Source organism: Ictalurus furcatus, chromosome 7, assembly GCF_023375685.1.
Source record: "Ictalurus furcatus strain D&B chromosome 7, Billie_1.0, whole genome shotgun sequence".
Taxonomy (NCBI): domain Eukaryota; kingdom Metazoa; phylum Chordata; class Actinopteri; order Siluriformes; family Ictaluridae; genus Ictalurus; species Ictalurus furcatus.
Window position 1 is genome coordinate 6,209,590 of NC_071261.1, and position 24,865 is coordinate 6,234,454.

General features: G+C 42.1%; 2 protein-coding genes across 4 annotated transcripts; both read left to right on the forward strand.

The window, feature by feature from the left end:
* Positions 1-442: 442 nt before the first annotated feature.
* LOC128609528 (heat shock factor protein 5-like) lies at positions 443-7,750 on the forward strand. Of its 3 annotated transcripts, none has more exons than XM_053628018.1 (4): positions 443-927; positions 4,554-5,070; positions 5,309-5,584; positions 5,724-7,750. In XM_053628018.1, the coding sequence occupies exons 2-4, from the start codon at positions 4,575-4,577 to the stop codon at positions 5,858-5,860; spliced, it is 909 nt and encodes a 302-aa protein (XP_053483993.1). In that variant the 5' UTR covers positions 443-927; positions 4,554-4,574; the 3' UTR covers positions 5,861-7,750. The 3 variants fall into 3 exon arrangements, with proteins under 3 accessions (XP_053483993.1, XP_053483992.1, XP_053483994.1); XM_053628017.1 differs by having other exon boundaries at positions 446-927; positions 4,550-5,070; XM_053628019.1 differs by having other exon boundaries at positions 456-927; positions 4,550-5,070; positions 5,745-7,750.
* Positions 7,751-18,683: 10,933 nt separating this feature from the next.
* On the forward strand, positions 18,684-24,166 carry LOC128609529 (heat shock factor protein 5-like). Its single transcript, XM_053628020.1, has 6 exons — positions 18,684-18,837; positions 20,572-21,096; positions 21,335-21,610; positions 21,845-21,936; positions 22,140-22,283; positions 23,652-24,166. The coding sequence occupies exons 2-6, from the start codon at positions 20,601-20,603 to the stop codon at positions 23,697-23,699; spliced, it is 1,056 nt and encodes a 351-aa protein (XP_053483995.1). The 5' UTR covers positions 18,684-18,837; positions 20,572-20,600; the 3' UTR covers positions 23,700-24,166.
* Positions 24,167-24,865: the final 699 nt, after the last annotated feature.

Genomic DNA, 24,865 nt, shown 5'->3' on the forward strand with positions numbered 1-24,865 from the left:
CTCCATTCCCTGACTACGCACGCGGCGTTGCCTGACGGCCCAGAAGAGCCCTCATTTGTCCGGAAAGCACCGGCACAACTCCGGCAAATCCTGCAACCCACGCCCACACGCAAGCACAAGCGAGCACGCACATACACCGCGCACTCACACAAACACATCCCGGAACACCACAAATAAAGAAAAACTCGTTTGGCAACCTTACAATGGCCTCCTGTGTGTCTGTGCTCCACCCACCGCTGGCTAATTTCCTACAATATGAATGTTTAAGTTGGAATGTTTAAGTTAAGTTCACTTAAGTTATTGAGTAAACATTACTTAATTTTTTTAAGTCAACCACTTTCCTCAAATTTTTAAGTACAATCAACTTATCTGGTTTACAGTGTTGTTCAGACAGCCTTCTCCGTAGTTAACTCGCATAAATGTGATATTAGGACCGACATATGAACACCATGTACATACCATAACATGTGTCACAGGATGTGCTTTGCTACATGTTTTTCCCATTTTTTTTTTTTACAGCTTCCGTAACTTTCAAAGTTTTAATCAATTTAACTTGCTATGAAAATCAAGTGAATATGCGTTCTCGTGCACAGACAGAAAAGGTTTTAGTGTGTGTCAAATCTCTAGACATTCAATTAATCATATAACTTATAGGTTCAATAAAGCAAACCTTAAGAATGTAAAAGAGTTTACCTATGCGTGTAATACACGCATTTCTTATATCATTGACTCCCTTCCACACAGAAAGCAATACACTATGACTTCATAAAATTCTAATTCTAATTCTAAATTCTTGATGATTCCTACCAGTCAGTGGTAAGGCCACAGTTGTCCAGAAAAGCTGAAAGACTCACGCAGCCCAGCCAGGAGCCGCCAAATTGTCGTAGAAATTAGACAACACTCGCAGACCTCTGAAGTCCTCTGAAGGTAAAAAGGTTTATTACAGAAAGATGGTTAATACAGAATAGCATAAAGCAGGATAAAATAATGAGAGCGCTCTGAAGCGCTTGTGCTGAACCACAAGTGGTATAGAAAATGGATGGATATACATTTTATATTTCTCAATCAATCATGACAGTCTGTTATGAACTTGGGAATTTCTGTAATATCCACTGAAAATTTTAAAGTGTACGGCACAGCATTGTTTTGTCATAGGTTGATATAATCATACCTGAGTGATGAGCCTACACACATAAACATCAAAAGACAAACAGACTGCAATTCAATCAAAATTTTCCAGATTACAGGTTTACCATATTGTAGTGTTCCAACCTGGAACCTGGAACTGACTTTTATATTAAAGTGGGGGATCAATACACACTAAAATAATACGTAATACAATAAAAACACAATTTGTGAAAATTACTTATAAAACATCAACAACAACAAAACATTACAGTTGTTATTTCACAAGTGTTCATCCCCGTTGCTGTGAAAGCCCTAAATTTGTTGGAGAGACACACGGCCACAGCTTCACATTTTTGGTTCGCTAATGAAGAGTTATATATTAGCACATTTTGACATAATTTATGGCCTAAAGCTTTTTTTTCATGCTAGAGTAATAACAGAGTGTCACATCCCAAGATGTAAGGGAGTTGAGTACGGAAGCAGGTGCAGGAAAAGATGTATTTATTAAAAAAGACAAAGGCAGACAAATCCAAATCGTAATCCAAAAACATGCAAAAGGTCAGCTGTCTCTTCGACCTGGGACAGGAACATGGCATGAGCAGAGCTTGGGTTGGTCGTCTCTTCGACCTAGGACAGGAACTTGGCGTGAGCAGAGCTTGTTGGCCCTCTCGCAAAATCCCAAGAGCATGTGCTCTTGGGATTTTGACTTGCGATTTGGATTTGAGCACTCATGCATGTAGCTCGTGTATGCGCGCGCATCCCTCATCTTTCTTATCGTGACATAACCCCCCCCCCCCCCCCCCAAGGGCGCTCCTCCTGGAGTGCCACAAAACACTCCTCTCCATTGGCGATCCTGGCCGCCTGGGCAAAATGTTCCCATCTGAACCAGGAGACTGCCCAGCATCCTCAGCGGAACAGAAAAGCAAAGCGACATCCTCAGCGGAACAGAAAAGCAGAGTGACGTCCTCAGCGGAGCAGGAAAGCAGAGCGACGTCCTCAGCGGCACAGGAAAGCGTAGCGACGTCCTCAGCGGAGCAGGAAAGCAGAGCGACGGCCTCATCAGAACAGGAATGCAGAACGACGTCCTCATCAGAACAGGAAAGCAGAGCGACGTCCTCATCGGAACAGGAAAGCAGAGCGATGTCCTCAGCGGAACAGGAAAGCAGAGTGACGTCCTCAGCGGAAAAGGTAAGCAGAGCAACGTTCTCAGCGGAACAGGTAAGCAGAGCGATGTTCTCAGCGGAACAGGTAAACAGCGTGACGTCCTCAGCAGAACAGTAAAGCAGAGCAACATTCTCAGTGGACTCTGCAGGCTGAACTAGGTTGGCTGTGTCAGTGGATTCAGGCGTGAGCAGGACTTGATTGGTCGTATCTACAGACTCTGGCGTGAGCATAACTTGGTTGGTCACGTCAGCTGACTCGGTCGTGAGGGGAACTTGGTCGTCCCAGTCATCGGTGTCAAGCGTGAGCAGAACCTGGTTGTCTGTATCAGCAGACTCCGGTGTGATCAGAGCTTGATTGTTCATGACCACAACTTCAGGCATGAGCAGAACCTGGTCAGTACTGTCTTCGGCACCGACCTGGGACAGGAGCTTGGCGTGAGCAGGGCCTGGGTTGGCCGCCTCTTCGACCTGGGACGGGAACATGGCATGAGCAGAGCTTGGGTTGGTCGTCTCTTCGACCTGGGACAGGAACTTGGCGAGAGCAGAGCTTGAGTTGGCCGTCTCCTCGACCTGGGACAGGAACGTGGCATTACATTGGAACTCTGGAGCGGAGACCCCCTCATGGGTATCAGACTGAAACTCTGTGGCTGAGGTCACCATGTTGACCTCTGGCTGAAGCTCGGCAGGTGAGACCTCCTCGTGGGTCTCAAGCTGTAGCTCTGAGGTCGCCATGTTGACCTCAGGCTGGAGCTCAGGTGCTGAGACCTCCTCGTGGGTCTCAAGCTGGACCTCTGAGGTCGCCACCTTGACCTCTAGCAGGAGCTCAGGTACTGAGACCTCCTCGTGGGTCTCAAGCTGTAGCTCTGAGGTCACCATGTTGACCTCTGGCTGGAGCTCAGGTGCTGAGACCTCCTGCGCGAACTCTTGCAGAAAAAGTTCAGCAAACTGAGTGACGTTATTGAGAGCACTGGACCCTGTACGGATCAGTTGTTCCGCACAGTCACAGGCCGGGCCATAAAACCGGGACACTAAGAACCCCAGCCACCGTTTCTTGACAGGCTTGGGATGTGCCAGGCTAGCAAAGTACACCTGGCTGTGAACAAGGAACAACAACAGGTGGCTCTCCAACCCATAAGTCTCTATCGGGAGTTCAGCGGCAGTCCTCTGGGGAAACTGGACTGATTTGTATCGTGGCCATTAATCCGTATATTTACTGCCATGATGCTCTCCTCATTCTCCTGCTACTTCCATGTTTAGGTGTAGTATTCTGTCACGTCCCGAGACATAAGGGAGTTGAGTACGGAAGCAGATGCAGGAAAAGACGTATTTATTAAAAGACACAAAGGCAGACAAATCCAAATCGTAATCCAAAAACGTAGTCCAAAAACATGCAACAGGTCAGGCGATCGGCAAACAGGCATAAAAAGGGCGAAGCAATAATCAGAGTCGAGAAACTATAAACGAGGTCAGAGATCATGAAACAAAAACGAGAACAAAGGACAACCACTTGGTAAGTGAGTTAAACTCAATACTATGCAAAGTCATAGTGTTTGAGCAGTCTCTTATATACTGTGGTGTGAGTATGTGTGAGATTGGAAACAGGTGTGTGTGATTAGTATTCCGAAGAAGGTGAACATGTATGTGTGGGAAGTGTAGTCCATGGCGGCCATGTTTGTAGGCCGCTGTGCACGTGTCCACAGTAAACAATGTCACAGTTGTCAAAATCCAAAGAGCATGTGCTCGCTGAGCACTCGTGCACGTAGCTCGTGCATGCGCGCGCACCCCTCATCTCTCCGAACGCGCTATCAGATGGGGTGATCGTGGCACATAGACCCCACGGGCGGTATGTTTGCCACTACTGACCTAAACGTTCACCGTTTCTCCTACAAAACATGCCGAATAGTGTCGTCACTATTTTCTGATTCACTGTAATACGCACCAGGACTTTAGGGATCAGAGAACTCCCAAAAGGAACCACATAGCAGGTGTATGTGCTCATATATAAGAAATATTTCACACGTGATCATGTAGCTCTTAGAAATTACTTTGGGTCTGTTTTTATTTGAATATTTAGGCTATGGCCAGGTTGCTTGACAACTCTAATGGTCAATTTTGATTACATTAATGCTATAGCTTGTTATTGTTAGTGATTTTCAGCTGTTACTGAAGATGAATGTGTTATGTGTTAGCTAGCCACCTACTATCTAGTTAGTGCTAGAGAGTAATTGTTACATTCAGTCTCCTTTTTCTTCACCCAGCTAGCTACAAATCTTTTTAGCTGGCATGGAAATCGTTGAAGCAACTTTTGTCACCTTCATCAACCCCAACCAGTTCCCTGCCAAGTTGTGGCATTTGGTGAACGATCCGCAGATTCGCTCAATCTGGTGGGACGCCAGTGGGGAAGGAATACTTATCCATCAGCAACCCTTCGAAGCTGAAGTGCTATTGTCCCAACCCAGGCATTTGTCTGAGTACTTCAGAACAACAGACTTTGTCAGTTTCATTCGCCAGCTGAACCTCTACGGTTTCAGAAAAGAACGCATAGACCGTGACGTCTCAGACAAGCAACCCAACATCTCATCCATTAAGGCCCAGCTGCACCACTTTCACAACCCGTTCTTCAAACGGGATAAGCCTGAGCTTCTAGTCAAACTAAAGCGACTCACGCCTCTCAACAAGGCCAAGCTCGCCGGGAGAGAGGTGACCAGCAGGAAATCAAAACATTTCCATCATATGATGCTGAATTCGCCACAGGAAACCTCTGGCTTAAAGAAAACAGGTTGGTAGTGTTTCAACAAGCAGATCAAAAGAATAGACAGAATATATTCATTCATTCATTTCAGTAACAACTTTATCTAACTTTATATAGGAATGTGTAGAAAAAAGAGAAAATAGACAAATATAAAGAGAAAGCGTACATCATTTTGCTAGTACAGTGCCAGCTGGATAACTTTGTGACCTCGGTCATCATCTGTAGTTTTAGTTTATTAATACTTGACTTGTCTCTATCTGTTCAGGTTCAGTCTTGCTTGGACATCAGGGAACCCCTTACCACCTTCCCTGTAATGGCCCTCAGCAGGAGAAGGACTGCGACAGAACGTCCAAATCCTCCCAAGCATTTGTAGTGGGCCATGGTGATCCTTCTCCAGTTACATTAAACACTAACGACGCTGTGCCGGTCCCTGTGTCTCACCACTTCCCAGTGGACTCGTCGAGTGCACATCCCTCCAGCGTCATGCACATGCAGCAGGGCGTCAAACCTCATCACTCACAGCACGGGTTTCACACACCAGGTGATGATGATTTAATACATTTTGTCCCCTTTATAATAGTTGTGAGCTCAGCCTTAATTAGTTTAAGCATTCGATTTGCATGCTACTTTAGTAAATACTGTAGTATAGAGCATTATTCTGACGTGTAGTTTAATTTCAGTTCAATGTTTCCCACCCCCAGTGTATCAGCGCTGTAGCCCAGACGTCTTGGATTCAAAAGTGCCATGCTTTCAACAGTCAGCTGCTGCCTACTCTCCTTGTGGCTATTACCCTGTGAGAACTGAGAAACCTTTTTAAGTTCATGTACTGTTCTGAACACTAACAATGGCTAGTGTCGTTATTTTAGCCAGTGTAGGCATGTTAAGGTTTGATGGTACATGTTGCAGTATGAAGGGAATGCTGCGAGGTCAAACAGTTAAAAGTAAAACCTTGATGTGTAAATAATATTAATATTAATGTTCCCACTCATTCCTCAGGACCACTCAGTCAGATACTCTCATAAATATAAGCAAAGAAGGCTGTGAAAAATTGTCTTTATTGTTTAACCTTTTGATCTTTTGTTCAGCCTTCTTTGCTCATATTTACCAAGGATGCCAATATTAGTGGAGGGCACTGTATGTGGTTTAAATCTCATGTTCTCATATCAAACTCATCAGAAATCATAGCAAATGCTAACTTTTAGCATTTCTACCACATACTGTTAAGACTTATTGTTTTTAATACTCAACTGTAGTGATGCACCAAAATCCCCCCCCCCCCCCCCAAAAAAAAAAAACAAACAAAAAAAACAACCTGTTTATTTGCATAATTTATGCAATTTTGATTTGACTTTCAGGAAAACTGAATTCGGGTACGGAAAAACTCTGACACCATAGCGTAACCATAAAATGTTTGCAGTGTAAATCAGTGTGTAAATCAAAGTTTATTCCTTATCTATGCACCTGTTTTTAAATAATCAGCACATGACTGAACAAAACTTCTTTTTTTTTGTCATGAATTTGCAATCAGAAGTTTATAGACTTGTTCGTGAGGTAATGGATTTGAGTTTATGGGTGCATCTCAATCAGCTCCATAGTTCAGTAGTCAGGACACTGATCAGGGAGTGGACCATTTGAAGGGCTGTCTCAACTGAGAAATCCTACCAGTGTGCACTGGGACGTTCGCTCCCTAAAAAATCCCACAATGTACCACGAAAACCAAGGAGCATAGATGTTCACTATTTTCCCATACTGAAAATGTTTTCAGAAGCCTCTCAGATCGAACAATGTGGCGGACGAGTTTATAAGAGTATCTTAAAACTATGTGAGGCATGAGGATGTTTAACATTCCATATCTCTCCTACTGTATTTGAGCGTCTTTGGGGATTTTTAATATTTTTTTTCTCCAACCCCCCGGTGTTTTTGTTTACTGAAGTAAGATGCAAAGGTAACTATATTTAGAGTTCCATGTTCATCCCCTGTAACTCTTTGCTATGTAGGTACTCCACTAAAGAGATAAGCTTGCCGTGATGGTTGTCACTGCAAGTCAGATAGCTTTAATAGACCTTTGGTGAAAAACGTTGCATGCAGTAACGGCTCTTTCTTTAGAGAGTTACAGCTCTTGATTGTATGTTTTGTGTTTTTTCATTGTTTCTTTCTGTAATAATAATGATGATAATGTATCCGTGTAGTCCTGTACATGCAATACAAAGCACTTGGGTGAATTCTAGCTTCTAACGAATGACCTAAACCCCAACTTCCAGCACATTTTAATATGTGCTCCAAGACATCTCGTACATCTTGCCAGTTAATGATCAGCTTTAATACGTGTGATCCTGTAGAGATTTTTTCCAATCACACCGGAAGCCACAATCTTTTACAAAAAAAAAAAAACATACACATTTATTTCAAAGCATTGCAGTAATTTATCTTGATGCCAGCTCTTGGAGCTCTCTGGAGGTAAAGAAGGACCTATTATTGGCAGCTTGGCCGCGTTCACGTGCCTTGCTAATATGGGATGTCCACATCTGTGCCCAAATCAATTTACCTCATTTACCTCAGTTTACCTCATCAAAGCTTTTATTATTTTGTTTTTTGCACTCTTTCAGACCCCTCTATTTATTCGTGTATAAATAAGAGTTTTGTTTTGAATGCAAGGAGGAAGTGAAATAGACAAAAATGTTATAAATAAAACATTTTGTTCAGTTCAGTGGTGGTGTTATCATTGTGTCAAATACAAAAGTAAAATAATAAATAAATATTGGTTCTGCATATCGGTTATTGGTCGATCTCTAATTTGGAGAGATTCTGTATGTTATTATATTATATATTCTGAATGTTCTCAGATCCCTTGCCATGTATTCTCCAACCTCATCAGGCATTATAGGAGAAGACTCAGAACTGTTATCTTGGCAAAGCAAGGTAGCACAGCAAGTATTGACTAAAAGGCTGCCAATAATTGTTGCACAACAGTGTGAGATGAGTGCAAAACAATAAATACACAGAACAAAACAATAAATACACAGAACATGGACTGTAACTGTAAGATATTGTGTATATATATAATATAAAATTATATATATATAATAAAATTATTATATTTATAATATTTAATAAATATTATGCATATAATTTAGATTGGCAAAACATGCATGGTATTTATAATAAATATTGCATAAGAATAAAAATATATCATTCAAATATCTAGTAATACACTCTATTGAGTTCATACCTCCTTATAACCACTAGATGGCGGAACAGTGTATGAGGAAAACTTCCCGCCTTTAAATTCCTCACAGTTCGGTTGATACATGCTTCAACTGTAAAGCTAATTTCTAAACATATTTAACTGTAAAGTTATCCTTCCATCCATCCATCTTCTATACCGCTTAATCCTTCTCAGGGTCACGGGGAACCTGGAGCCTACCCCAGGGAGCATCGGGCACAAGGCGGGGTACACCCTGGACAGGGTGCCGATCCATCACAGGGCACAATCACACACACATTCACACACCCATTCATACACTACAGACACTTTAGTCAAGCCAATCAGCCTATCATGCATGTCTTTGGACTGGGGGAGGAAACTGGAGTACCCGGAGGAAACCCCCGCAGCACGGGGAGAACATGCAAACTCCGCACACACAGGGCCACGGTGGGAATCAAACCCCCGACCCTGGAGGTGTGAGGCGAACATGCTACTGTAATGTTATGTAGAAACGTATTTCATTCCCCATGCTGTTTTGTTTTAGAGAATCCCCTTAGTGAAAGCCCTAATGCCATTTTATGTGCGTTCCAATATATTTATTCGTTCAAATATAGTTTAAAGGATGAACTTTTCGATAACATTCACTACAATAGCGAATTATCACACATTCTAATTTGCTAATAAGCTACCTGTCAAACATGTTCTGGAAAATTATTACCCCAAATTGATTTTCCAGTTGATACCAGTTCACTGCGGTTGTATTACAGTGCCTTCAAGGCAGTGTCTGATCCTGAAGTCCATAGCCACCCAACCCACCTTGCACTGTTCGCCCAGATTTCATATCTACTTAACAATTTAATTACAACATACTTATATTATTTAAGTTTGAATGCATTACTAAAATATTTAAGTAGATTCTACTAATTTGTACACATATTTCAATGTATGAATAATTTAAGTGTAACGGACTACACCTCCCCACTGGTTAGCTGTTGCAGAAGCAAGGGAAGCCATTTTTTCTCATGGGTGCAAGTGGAGCTTTTGGTTAGAAAGTATGTTTTAGCCAGTTTTTATTGTTTCTTTTATTGTTTCTATTTTCCATTGAGAGGCTGTTTGTGAGTAATAAAAAATATATACAGTAGTTTGAAACAATTTTGGACGTTTTCTCCCGCTTGAACCCCTACCCGGCGAGTTCAGTGGACATTTTTTCGTCAATCTGTTTCTTTCTCTGTTGGGATGTAACTGACAAGGACTCGTACAGTCAAACTCCAGTGGGGATCCTCTGCTTCGAATCAGAAAGTCCTCAGCTAAACCCATTCAAAGTGAGCATCGTCTTGAAGGGAGTTTGGTGATGGATGAACTGGCCGACCTGCCTCAGGCCTTCTGTGTTCTTTTCGGACTGATTTATGCCCTGTACTTACTATCATAAGTGTATGAAAAACAGTTTCCACTTAATTCAGCAGGTAATGCTCAACCTGATAGGTAAGCTGCTCCCAAAATTCAATCTTTGAAAAATCAGCTAACAGTAAAACGGGCCTCCAGATTGTTCTACTACTGTTCCACTAGCAAGTGGTTCATTTGTAATGTTGAAGTGCATATTTTATGATATTGGCACTGATTTTGTGGTTTGATTCAATTTTTATTTGCAATGTTCCTATTTTATAGAAATTTTAAATTTATTTTATTTATATATACACTGGTACAATACTAATGTCTAGTGAACATTTCATGTGAATAGCCTCACTGGAAATATATTTACTGAAACAAATGTTGGTGTGTACAATACTTTTTTCCCTCTCTCTATGTGTGTGTGTGTGTGTGTATTATATTATATTATATATTACTAATAATTTTTTTTCAGCTACAATGCCACAAAGAGAAACTTTGTAACTTTGCACTTTTAGAATAACAGGCTAATGACAAGTTTCCTCACACTGATAGTTCAGAAGACCTTTAGGATTTGGCAAATAATTTCACATAATTTTCTTGACTGTTACGAAACGGGACTCGGAAATGGAAGCAAGTGCAGATTAAAGACTTTATTTACAAATATAAAGTCGATAAACATGAAACGCGGTCTAAACTTGAAGCTAGATTCGAGGCATGAAACAAAAACAAGACACGAGAACACGACCGCTTAGCATGAAGGTAGCTAACACATACATATACTTGGACTCCGTTAACTAGTTAACCATATATAATACTGTGCGAAGTGCACAGCCACACACTGGCATAAAGTTGGTTTGACGTTGGACGTTCGATATTCACGGATATGCGGAAATTAAGGGACTGTCTCTAAAGTTACATATGACATTGTTATACACGTTTCTAACTTCAATAGCATTTGAAGGGAATGATGTACAGTCACACTGTCATGTACCGTGGTTGAATATGGAAGCAGATGTGGGTGACAGCCTCAGGCAGAATAATCCAAAGGAATAGACAAAGTTCGTAGTCGAGAAACAGGCAGGTGTGGGTCCAGGATGTCTTGCGTCGGAACCCAGCATTGTTCTTCAGGTCCGTAGCCCTTCCACTCGATTAAATATTCCAGCTTACCCCTCCTGCGCTTAGAGTTGAGGATATTCTTGATCAAGTATGCAGGTTTCCCATCGATCTCCAGTGGTACAGGAGGGGTTTCGAAGGGCACCTCTGTGGCTAGAGGTCCTGTGATGACAGGCTTGAGTCGTGACACGTGGAAGGAGGGGGCTATGTGACTGTGTCAAGGTAATTCCAGATGGTAGGTGACCTCATTGATTTGTTTTAGGACCTTGAATGGCCCCGTGTACCTTGGGGTGAGTTTTTTGCAGCAATGTGGTTGTCTCAAGTCCTTTGTGGACAACCAAACCCTATCGCCGGGCTGGTACCGTGGATGCTCACTGCGGTGGCGATCCGCTCTACGCTTGTAGGTGTGTGCCATCTGTCTCAGGCACTGGTGTGTGTTGACCCAAACCTGATCGCTCCTCTGGAACCACTGATCTACTGCTGGTGATTCCATGGGGGTTGGTAACCTAGTATGCACTGAAACAGTGTGAGGCCTGTGGCTGAGTGACGTAGTGAATATTGTGCATATTCGGCCCACGGGAGGACTCTGCTCTAATCCTCGGGGTTTGAGGCACAGAATGTCTTAAGGAACCAGCCTAATTCCTGGTTGACTCGTTCCACTTGGCTGTTTGCTTGTGGATGATAACCAGATGTGAGATTGACTGTGATCACCATTTTTTCTATAAAACTGGACCATACCCTGGATGTGACTTGAGGTCCCCGATCACTGACTATTTCCTCCGGGATGCTGAAGTACCAGAATATATGCTGAAATAGTAATTCGACTGTCATGAATGCGGTGGGCAGAGTGTGTAGTGGAACGAGCCTTACTGACTTCGAAAAATCGGTCCACTGTTACCAGAATGGTTGTGTTACCTTGGGACTCGGGTAGGTCTGTAACAAAGTCAATGGATATATGTGACAATGGACGTTCTGGTACGGGTAGAGGTTTGAGATTGCCGGCTGGGAGTGTCCGTGGCACTTTACTCTGAGCAAACGAAGAACATGACGCCACTACTCTGTGTATCTCCCTCTCCATATTAGGCCACCAGTATTTTCCCGTAACAGATGGTAGGTGCATTGTGCCCTTGGGTGACCTGTGCCAGCTGCCGTGTGGGCCCAGACGACGAGTTCCTGTCGGTACCGTTTGGGCACAAATTGTCTTCCCGAAGGGCATGTTGCTGGAACCTGAGACTGGAGAATGTTCTCTAGCATTTGATCCAGCTCCCACTCCTAAAAGGGCACTAATAATACATGAGGGTGGTAAGATGTACTCTTTGTTGTTCCTCTGAACCTCAGTGTTGTCCAGACGAGACAGGGCGTCAGCCTTAGTGTTCTTGGATCCGGGTCTTGGAACTGGAACCTGGCGAAAATAGTGACCATCGAGCTTGATGGGGTGATAACCTCTTGGCGGTACGTAGATATTTTAGGTTCTTGTGATCAGTGACTATGACGAACGGGTGTGTAGCCCCCTCCAGCCAGTGTCGTCATTCTTCCAGGACTAGCTTAACGGCCAAGAGTTCTCTATTGTCCACATCGTAATTTCGTTCTGCTGGTGATAGTTTACGTGAAAAGAATGCCACAGGATGGAGTTTGGGTTTCTCTCCGAAACACTGTGAGAGGACAGCTCCAACGCCTGTCTCTGATGCGTCGACCTCCACCACGAACGGTTTGGATGGGTCTGGGTGTTTGATAATGGGAGTGGTTGTGAAGCCCTTCTTGAGCTGATCTAGTGCTGCTTGGGCAGCTGGGTTCCATGGCAGGCGTTTGGGCTTTCCTTTCAACAAGGACATCAGTGGGTGTGCTATGGAGCTGAAATTTCGAATGAACCTTCTGTAGAAATTGGCAAAACCCAGGAATCTCTGTAGCTCCTTTACGGTTGCAGGCGTGGGCCAGTCTACTACTGCTTTCACTTTAACTTGGTCCATAGTAACCCCCTCAGGGCTGATGATGTACCCCAGAAATGAAATGGTGTCCTTATGGAACTCACACTTTTCGGCTTTGACGTAAAGCTGGTGCTGAAGTAATCATTGCAGGACTTTACGGACGTGGTGAAGATGCTCCTCTTGGAACATCGGTATATCATCAATGTACATGAATATGTTACGTCCCAGCATGTCCCTTAGGATGTCGATAATTAGACACTGGAAAACTGAGGGAGCGCTAAAAAGCCCACATGGCATTACCAGGTATTCGTAGTGCCCGGAGGTGGTGCTAAACCCCGTCTTCCACTCATCTCCCTCTCTGATCCGGACAAGGTTGTATGCACTGCAGAGGTCCAGTTTAGCGAAGATGGTGGCAGCATGAAGTTGTTCTAGAGCGACTGGAACTAACGGAAGAGGGTACTGATACAGCACTGGTTAAGACCCCTGTAGTCCATGTATGGTCATAGCCCTCCTCCCTTCTTCTCTACAAAGAAGAATCCTGCTGAAGCGGGGGACGTAGAAGGTCTCATGTAGCCCTGCTGTAGTGCCTCTTGGATGTACTCCTCTATAGCTCTCTGTTCAGTCAATGACAATGGGTAAACCCTTCCTTGGGGTGGTGTAGTTCCCGGAAGCAGATCGATGGCGCAGTCATGGGGCTGATGAGGTGGTAATCCACTAGCCTTTTCTTTGCTAAATGCCTCGCTGAGGTCCTGGTATTCGGGTGGAATGTGGAATATGGTGGTTTTATCCGGGCTCTTAATGGAGGTGGTCGCTAAGGTAATCACTGGTGTCTGATGGCAATCGCTGATACAATGGGGGGACCAGTGCGTGATCTTGTGAGTACATGAAATACCTGGATTGTGTTGTTCTCACCAGGGGAGGCCTAGGACCACTGGATGTCTGGCGGACACCGTGATGTAGAACACCGTGCTCTCCTGATGGAGTGCGCTGGTCCGGAGGTTGAGTGGTTCAGTACAATGAGTGATGAACCCCCAACCCCCCCGCCCCATGTGGGCCCCTTCAATGGCTTGTATCTGGTGTGGTGTGATTAATGGACGAACAGGGATGTTGTGCTGCTGTATGGTGGTCTGGTCAATCAAATTCCCCACCGTCCTGAGTCAATCAGTGCTTCTAATGTACAACACAGTCCTGAGTATTCTACTATGACAGGAAACAAAAATGCAGGTTGAAATACACTCTGGGTTGACAGACCAAACTCACCCCTGGCTGATGTAGCTTAGCCATTCCGTTGTCTCCTAAGTCACGGCGTTGCTTGAGAGGGCATTGTCTGACGAAGTGCCTCTCTTCACCACAGTAGAAGCAACGAAACTCACGACACCGTCTCTCTCTCCTCCATATTAACCCGTGCATGCCCCAGCTGCATGGGTTCAGCGGGGAGACTTTGCACCACAACAACCGCCTCGCTGCGTACTGGGTGGCGGCTCTGTAGCAGGCGGTCTAGGCGAATAGCCAGACTAATGAGTGAATCAAGGGTTAGCTGATCATCGCGATATGCCAGTTCTGTCACTATATCCGGGTTCAATCCCTGACGTAACATAGTCTTGAGGACGGGTTGGTTCCATCCGCACCTGACCGTGACAGTGCAAAACTCTAAAGCATAACCCGCAACGCAGCGCGTCTCTTGCTTTAGGGTAAGTAGTTCCTCCCCGGTCTCTTTGTTGTCTGGAGAGTGATCAAAGACGATCCAAAATCGATCCTTCAGTTGCTCCAGAGTAGTGATGGTGCTGTTTCCCTGTTCCCATTGTGCTGTGGCCCAGAGTAAAGCTCTCCCAGTCAACAGCTCCATGAAATGGATAATTCTCCGACTCTCCGGCATGTCTGGGTAGTTTGAGAAAAACAGGGAGCACTGGAGGAGAAAACCCTGACAGCGTGCCGGATCTCCAGCGTATTTCTCCGGCGCCGGTATGGGAGGAAAAGGCGCAGTCGTCAGTGTAGCGACCTGCACGGCTTGAGCTAGCCTAGCCACCTGCTCAGTCAGGTTGGCTACCTGTTGTCTCTGGTCACTAATCATCCGGTCATGGCCTTCAACAGCTTGACGCCACAGTGGATCACCCGCTGCTTCCATAGGAAGGCGAAGTAATATGTCACGTACCGTGGCTGAATACAGAAGCAGATGCGGGTGACAGACTCAGGCAGAATAATCCAAAGGAATAGACAAAGTTCGTAGTCGAGAAACAGGCAGGGGTCAGGCGATCAGGCAAACAAAACAAAACAGGGCAAGGCAGAAATCAAGGTTGGGAACATAAACGATGGTCACAGTCACTTTGTCAAACACGAGAGATAAGGCTTGGATAACGGCAGAGAACAAGTCAGCTGAACGTTTACTTCGCAAAGTCAGTATGCATCCAAAGTCTCTTATATGCTGTGATGAGAGTGTGATAGTGATTGACTGCAGGTGTGTATGATTAGAACTCCGGGGAAGGTGAGTGTATGCGTATGTGGGAAGTGTAGTCCTCAGTGGCCATGTTTGAAGTAGCCGATGTTTTGCGGGAAACCGAGTCGTGGCTGGGCTGAGATATGACACACAGCCAACTGGAAAGTGTTCATCTACGTGTCAGGTATGATGCACACCTTTTAGATTTCTGATGTTTAATAAAATAAACTATTAAATCATATATAACATTTGCCATGTATTTTATTACTGCATGGGCTCATACACAAAATATACCATTATTTAAAGCTCAACAGTATTTGAAGGGAATGATGTACAGTCACACAACCAACTGTAAAGTGTTCATCAAGGTATCAGGTATGACACACACCTTATAGATTTTTGATATTTATTAAAACAAGCTATTAAATCACATGTAAATTAGATATGAATTTCACTACCGAAATGGGCCTATACACAAAAAAGCCATGATTTATATATAGTATCTCACAAAAGTGAGTACATCCCTCACATTTTTGTAAATATTTGATTATAACTTTTCATGTGATAAAACTGAAGAAATGACACTTTGCTACAATGTAAAGTAGTGAGTGTACAGATTGTGTAACAGTGTAAATTTGCTGTCCCCTCAAAATAACTCAACACACAGCCATTAATGTCTAAACTGCTGGCAACAAAAGTGAGTACACCCCTAAGTGAAAATGTCCAAATTGGTCCCAAAGTGTCAATATTTTGTGTGGCCACCATTATTTTCCAGCACTGGATTAACCCTCTTGGGCATGGAGTTCACCAGAGCTCAACAGGGTTTATGGAGAGAGGAGAACCTTCCAGAAAACAACCATCTCTGCAGCACTCCACCAATCAGGCCTGTATAGTAGAGTGGCCAGACAGAAGCCACTCCTCAGTAAAAGGCACATGACAGCCCACCTGGAGTTTGCCAAAAGGCACCTGGAGTTTGCCAAAAGGCACCTGAAGGACTCTCAGACCAAGACCAAGACAAAGATTGAACTCAATGGCCTGAATGGCAAGCATCATGTCTGGAGGAAACCAGAAAATACCATCCCTATAGTGAAGCATGGTGGTGGCAGCATCATGCTGTGGGGATGTTTTTCAGCGGCAGGAACTGGGAGACTAGTCAGGATTAAGGGAAAGATGAACACAGCAATGTACAGAGACATCCTTGATGAAAACCTGCTCCAGAGCGCTCTGGACCTCAGACTGGGGCGAAGGTTCATCTTCCAACAGGACAGCGACCCTAAGCACACAGCCAAGATAACAAAGGAGTGGCTACCGGACAACTCTGTGAATGTCCTTGAGTGGCCCAGCCAGAGTCCAGACTTGAACCCGATTGAACATCTCTGGAGAGATCTGAAAATGGCTGTGCACCAACGCTCCCCATCCAACCTGATGGAGCTTGAGAGGTCCTGCAAAACAGAATGGGAGAAACTGCCCAAAAATAGGTGTGCCAAGCTTGTAGCATCATTCTCAAAAAGACTTGAGGCTGTAATTGGTGCCAAAGCTGCTTCAGCAAAGTATTGAGCAAAGGCTGTGAATACTTGTGTATTATGTTTTTTTTTTGTTTTTTATTTTTAATAAATTTGCAAAGATTTCAAACAAACTTCTTTCATGTTGTCATTATGGGGTATTCTTTGTAGAATTTTGAGGAAAATAATGAATTTAATCCATTTTGGAATAAGGCTGTAACAAAATGTGGAAAAAGTGAAGCGCTGTGAATACTTTCTGGATGCACTGTACATACATATATGGGGAGGGAAAATGGCTAACTGGGCCCAATTTGGACCTTTTCACTTTTGTACTCACTTTTGTTGCCAGCGGTTTAGACATTAATGGCTGTGTGTTGAGTTATTTTGAGGGGACAGCGAATTTACACTGTTACACAAGCTGTACACTCACTACTTTACATTGTAGCAGTCATTTCTTCAGTGTTGTCACATGAAAAGATATCATCAAATATTTACAAAAATGTGAGGGGTGTACTCACTTTTGTGAGATACTGTATATTTTTATATATTATATATATATATATATATATAAATTTCATTAATAGGACATCTATTTTTTGAAGTAAACCATTCGATCCAGTACGGGTCATTTTGACCCCCTTTATGCATTTATGACAGGTTTTTTTTTTTGGTTCGTGCATTGTAGGGTTAAATATCAACAATCTAAAAGGTGTGCATCATACTTGACACCTAGATGAACACTTTACAGTTGGTTGTGTGACTGTACATCATTCCCTTCAAATGCCATTGAGCTTTAAATTATGGTGTATTTTGTGTATGGGCCCATGCAGTAATAAAATACACGGCAATATTTATATGTGATTTAATAGTTTATTTTATTAAATATCAGAAATCTAAGAGGTGTGCATCATAGCTGACACCTAGATGAACACTCTACAGTTGGTTATATGACAGTAAGTCATTCCCTTCAAATGCTATTGAAGTTAGAATCGTGTTTAACAATGTCGTATGTAACTTTAGAGACGGTCCCTTAATTTCCGCATATCCGCGAATATCGAACATCCAACGTCACACCAACTTTATTCCAGACCGCTTAGCATCAAGGTAGCTAACGCATACATATACTTGGACTCCATTAGCTAGTTATCCATATATAATACTGTGCGAAGTGCGCAGCCACACGAGGGGTTTAAATAACTCACGTAATCAAACTTAAACTCAGACAGTTGGAAACAATACAGTCACACCCTCACACATCACCAATACCTGAACAGGAGGAGAACAAAAACCAAGACACAGGCCATAGGAAACAGTCCTCTTTACGTAATCTCGTGCACGCGCACGTCCTCCGGCTCCCCTTGCACGTCGCAACCACAGCGCCATCTGCAGGGGAGATTGTGACATTGACTGTGTGTATTGTATTTTCAAATGAAAATATTGCAGTTGAAATAAAACATTTTTTAAAAACTTTTGGTATTTGCTTGCTTTTTAATATATAATTTAATGAATTTAAAGTTTACTTAATTTAACTGAAGAAACTAAGTTGAGTAATTGAACAGAGCAATTGATATTACAAATGATTTTGAGTTAAATCAACTTGGAATTTAGTGCATTGAACTTAAAAATAATTGTTGGAAGGGCTGGAATGTTTAAGTTCACTTAAGTTATCGAGTAAACATTACTTAATTTTTTTAAGGCAACCACTTTCCTCAAATTTTTAAGTACAATCAACTTATCCGGGTTTTACAGTGTGGTTCAGACAGCCTTCTCCGTAGTTCACTCACATAAATGTGATATTAGGACCAACATATGAACACCATGTACATACCGTAGTATGTGTCACAGGATGTGCTTTGCTACATGTTTTCCCCATATTTTTTTTCTTTACAGCTTCTGTAAATTTCAAAGTTTTAATCAATTTAACCTGCTATGAAAATCAAGTGAATATGCGTTCTCGTGCACAGACAGAAAATGTTCTGGTGTGTGCCAAATCTCTAGACATTCAATTAATCATATAACCTCATTGACCCCCTTCCACACAGACAGCAATACACTATGACTTCATAAAATTCTAATTCTAAATTCTAAATTCTTGATGATTCCTACCAGTCAGTGGTAAGGCCACAGTTGTCCAGAAAAGCTGAAAGACTCACGCAGCCCAGCCAGGAGCCGCCAAATTGTCGTAGAAATTAGACAACACTCGCAGACCTCTGAAGTCCTCTGAAGGTAAAAAGGTTTATTACAGAAAGATGGTTAATACAGGATAGAATAAAGCAGGATAGAATAATGAGAGCGCTCTGAAGCGCTTGTGCTGAACCACAAGCGGTATAGAAAATGGATGGATATACATTTTAGATTTCTCAATCAATCATGACAGTCTGTTATGAACTTGGGAATTTCTGTAATATCCACTGAAAAGTTAAAAGTGTACGGCACAGCATTGTTTTGTCATAGGTTGATATAATCACACCTGAGTGATGAGCCTACATACATAAACATCAAAAGACAAACAGACTGCAATTCAATCAAAATTTTCCAGATTACAGGTTTACCATATTGTAGTGTTACAATCTGGAACCTGGAACTGACTTTTATATTAAAGTGGGGGATCAATACACACTAAAATAATTCTAATACAATAAAAACAACATTTTGTTAAAATTATTTATATAACATCAACAACAACAAAAACATTACAGTTGTAATTTCACAAGTGTTCATCCCCGTTGCTGTGAAAGCCCTAAATTTGTTGGAGAGACACAGGGCCACAGCTTCACATTTTTGGTTTGCTAAAGAAGAGTTATAGATTAGCACATTTTGTCATAATTTATGGCCTAAAGCTGTTTTTTCATGCTAGAGGAATAACAGAGTGTCACATCCCGAGACGTAAGGGAGTTGAGTACGGAAGCAGGTGCAGGAAAAGACGTATTTATTAAAAAAAGACAAAGGCAGACAAATCCAAATCGTAATCCAAAAACATGCAAAAGCTCAGGCGATCAGCAAACAGGCATAAATAGGGCGAAGCAATAATCAGAATCGAGAAACTATAAACAAGGTCAGAGATCATGAAACAAAAATGAGAACAAAGGACAACCGCTTGATAAATGAGTTAAACTCAATACTACACAAAGTCATAATGTTTGAGCAGTCTCTTATATACTGTGGTGTGAGTATGTGTGAGATTGGAAACAGGTGTGTGTGATTAGTATTCCGAAGAAGGTGAACATGTATGTGTGGGAAGTGTAGTCCATGGCGGCCATGTTTGTAGGCCGCTGTGCACGTGTCCACAGTAAACAATGTCACAGTTGTCAAAATCCAAAGAGCATGTGCTCGCTGAGCACTCGTGCACGTAGCTCATGGATGCGCGCGCACCCCTCATCTCTCCGAACGCGCTATCAGATGGGGAGATCGTGACACAGAGACCCCGCAGGCGGTATGTTTGCCACTACTAACCTAAACGTTCACCGTTTCTCCTACAAAACATGCCGAATAGCGTCATCACTATTTTCTGATTCACGGTAATACGCACCAGGACTTTACTTTGGGATCGGACGACGTCACAGGCACGTGTTACTCTGATTGGATAAATCCACGCGAGCTCATTGAATATTCATGAATTTGTCCGGCGCCTCCACCTGCCCAGTCTCCTGAATTTAAACGCTGGTGCATACGCATAATGGTTCCTGACCAGTTTTAACAGCTCTGAGAAGCGATAAGGGATCAGAGAACTCCCAAAAGGAGCCACATAGCAGGTGTATGAGCTCATATATAGGAAATATTTCACACGTGATTATGTAGCTCTCAGAAATTATTTTGGGTCTGTTTTTGTTTGAATATTTAGGCTATGGTCAGGTTGCTTGACAACTCTAATGGTCAATTTTGATTACATTAATGCTATAGCTTGTTATTGTTAGTGATTTTCAGCTGTTACTGAAGATGAATGTGTTATGTGTTACCTAGCCACCTGGCTACAAATCTTTTTAGCTGGCATGGAAATCGTTGAAGCAACTTTTGTCACCTTCATCAACCCCAACCAGTTCCCTGCCAAGTTGTGGCGTTTGGTGAACGATCCTCAGATTCGCTCAATCTGGTGGGACGCCAGCGGGGAAGGAATACTTGTCCATCAGCAACCCTTCGAAGCTGAAGTGCTGTTGTCCCAACCCAGGCATTTGTCTGAGTACTTCAGAACGACGGATTTCGTCAGTTTCATTCGCCAGCTGAACCTGTACGGTTTCAGAAAAGAACGCACAGACCTTGACGTCTCAGACAAGCATCCCAACATCTCATCCATTAAGGCCCAGCTGCACCACTTTCACAACCCGTTCTTCAAACGGGATAAGCCTGAGCTTCTAGTCAAACTAAAGCGACTCACGCCTCTCAACAAGGCCAAGCTCGCCGGGAGAGAGGTGACCAGCAGGAAATCAAAACATTTCCATCATGTGATGCTGAATTCGCCACAGGAAACCTCTGGCTTAATGAAAACAGGTTGGTAGTGTTTCAACAAGCAGATCAAAAGAATAGACAGAATATATTCATTCATTCATTTCAGTAACAACTTTATCTAACTTTATATAGGAATGTGTAGAAAAAAGAGAAAATAGACAAATATAAAGAGAAAGCCTACGTCATTTTGCTAGTACAGTGCCAGCTGGATAACTTTGTGGCCTCGATCATCATCTGTAGTTTTAGTTTATTAATACTTGACTTGTCTCTATCTGTTCAGGTTCAGTCTTGCTTGGACATCAGGGAACCCCTTACCACCTTCCCTGTAATGGCCCTCAGCAGGAGAAGGACTGCGACAGAACGTCCAAATCCTCCCAAGCATTTGTAGTGGGCCATGGTGATCCTTCTCCAGTTACATTAAACACTAACGACGCTGTGCCGGTCCCTGTGTCTCACCACTTCCCAGTGGACTCGTCGAGTGCACATCCCTCCAGCGTCATGCACATGCAGCAGGGCGTCAAACCTCATCACTCACAGCACGGGTTTCACACACCAGGTGATGATGATTTAATAAATTTTGTCCCCTTTATAATAGTTGTGAGCTCAGACTTAATTAGTTTAAGCATTCGATTTGCACGCTACTTTAGTAAATGCAGTAGTATAGAGCATTATTCTGACGTGTAGTTTAATTGTATGCAATTTAGGATGAAGCCCAGTCCATTGTTTCACAATTTCAGTGTTGGCGTTTATTAATCTTCGTTTATTAACCTTCAATGTTTCCCACCCCCAGTGTATCAGCGCTGTAGCCCAGACGTCTTGGATTCAAAAGTGCCATGCTTTCAACAACCAGCTGCTTCCTACTCTCCTTGTGGCTATTACCCTGTGAGAACTGAGAAACCTTTTTAAGTTCATGTACTGTTCTGAACACTAAAAATGGCTAGTGTCGTTATTTTAGCCAGTGTAGGCATGTTAAGGTTTGATGGTACATGTTGCAGTATGAAAGGAATGCTGGGAGGTCAAACAGTTAAAAGTAGAACCTTGATGTGTAAATAATATTAATATGAATGTTTCCACTCATTCCTCAGGGCCACTCAGTCAGATACGCTCATCCGATTGATCAGGATCCATACTGGAGAGCAGGTGATGTTCCAGAGTCCAGGACGAGTGACATGAAAGACAAAGAGAAAGTGGACCTGGACACTATATTCAAACTGGCGGATGAAATACAGGTCAGATTAGACGATTTCCCATCAAGAACAGCCCCGAGTGTGTATCTGTGCTTACAGTGTAGTCAGTGCTGCCGTAGTACCATAAGGTCCAATAGTCTGAATCCAGGACCAAAAACTGTTTACACGGTTCAAGAACATACAGTGCCCTCCAGTAATAATGGCACCCTTGGTAAATATGAGCAAAGAAGGCTATGAAAATTTGTCTTTATTGTTTAAACTTTTGATCTTTTGTTCAGCCTTCTTTGCTCATATTTACCAAGGGTGCCAATATTAATGGAGGGCACTGTATGTGGTTTAAATCTCACGTTCTCATATCAAACTCATCAGAAATCATAGCAAATGCTAACATTTAGCATTTCTACCACACACTGTTAAGTGGTGTTTTTTAATACTCAACTGTAGTGATGCACCAAAATGCAAAAACAAAAAACAAAATAAACCTGTTTATTTGCATAATTTATGCAATTTTGAATTGACTTTCAGGAAAACTGAATTCGGGTACGGAAAAACTCTGACACCATAGCGTAACCATAAAATGTTTGCGCTGTAAATCAGTGTGTAGCCACCATTGTTAATCCATATTATTCATTATATTCATTCCTTATTTCTGTTCTTGCACCTGTTTTTAAATAATCAGCACATGACTGCAAAACTTTTTTTTTGTCATGAATTTTCAATCAGAAGTTTATAGACTTGTTTGTGAGGTAATGGATTTGAGTTTATGGGTGCGTCTCAATCAGCTCCATAGTTCAGTAGTCAGGACACTGATCAGGGAGTGGACCATTTGAAGGGCTGTCTCAATTGAGAAATACTACCAGTGTGCACTGGGACGTTCGCTCCCTAAAAATCCCACAATGCACCACGAAAACCAAGGAGCACAGACGTTCACTATTTTCCCTTACTGAAAATCGTCATGTTTTCAGAAGCCTCTCAGCTCGAAAAATGTGGCAGACAATTTACATTAGCGATTTTTAACTTTAATTGACGTTCTATATATTGTTTATTTGAGTCTAACGACTTTAATGATTTTTAAAAAAATCTACTAACTAGTCTACGATCCTACTTGAAGTACCATGACAGACAAATGAATATGACATAATGTTAGAAAGATGTCCATCCTGCATGTTGTGGTTAAGTGCCAGTGGTGATGTTTTACAACGCGAGTACGTAGTCATGTTACCGGAAACTGAGTCATCAGTGTCCTACTGTGTAGTGAGTCAGGGTCTTTACCAGTGCCCGAGCTCATGTACACCATATACTGATTCACCACCTAGGGATCTAGGGAGCTGATTGAGACGCACCCTACTGTATGTTTTGTGTAATGTGAAACATTAATGTTGGTCTTTTCTATATATTTTATTTATTCAGGTTGAAGCTGCCGCAGGGACCAGTTACCTGATAAGACAGCTTGACTAGGGAGCACGTTTTATTTAGAGTGTAGTGTTAATTCTTTGCTCTCTTATAATGCACGATATCTTTTTACAGCTACAGTTTTGTCTCTTCTTTTATTTGCTCATGTCTAAAGCACTTTGTTTATTAAACAGTGTTTGACATGTAATTATAAATGATTAAAACACAGCTTTTAAAATAATTTCCTTTAAAAAGCATTTGTGCCTGTCTTTTATTTAAGATAAACAAAATGCTTGCTGTATTTATTATACTTATTAGATTTAAATATTATTTTTAGCTGTAGTTTGATTCAATAACAGTAATATTTTTATGGCATCTTAAATATTTTAAAAAATAGTCATATTTTAAAGCTGGTATGTAATGGAGAGACGTGAGCACACTGAAGCACTTGATTTATTAAAACTGATTTATTCAATGAAACCATTTCTCTCTTTCTATTTCTATTCACTCATGTGATGAGGTGCTGGAAATAAGCTATGAGCTATGCTGATACCGCTGTCTAAGAATAAATCTAAAGAGACATAAACACAGTACATGATTTGATTATGCACAGGCATGCATCAGTTCTTTGTGGTGTGATGGTGGCGTAGAGCATCTATAAAAGTTAATTCAGTGCCACAGAGGTTTAAAGAACAGAGACTGATCAGACTTTACCAAGAACTAACAAGTTGATGATTTTAAGTTGATCACTATATACTTACATGTATCAACAAAACAGTTGCAGGTTGGTAAGAAATTAAACACAGAATGAAATGTCTTACATTATAGTCGTTCTCTCAGTAACCTCACGTTTTTCCTCTTTCTTTAAGTTAACAAAACAAAACAAAACAAATAAACGCACATTGTCATACTAGTGAGAAACCAGAAAACTAAGAAAACCAGAAAAGTCCTCTGTCCTGGAGACTTTCCTAAAGCGGAAATCTTACTGACGCTTACAAAGCGCTGACGCTGTTACGGAAAATTAATCAACACCTTCTGACCAATCAGATTCAAGAACTGAACAGTGCTATGGTATAATAAGTGATCATACTAAATAATATATATAGTACTTAGTAATAATATTGACTATATACAACTTAATAATAATAATAATAATAATAATATTTCCAATTCAGTCCAAATACAGTAGCCTAAGTGTTATTTCACAAGGAAGATTTATTTAACAGTATTCT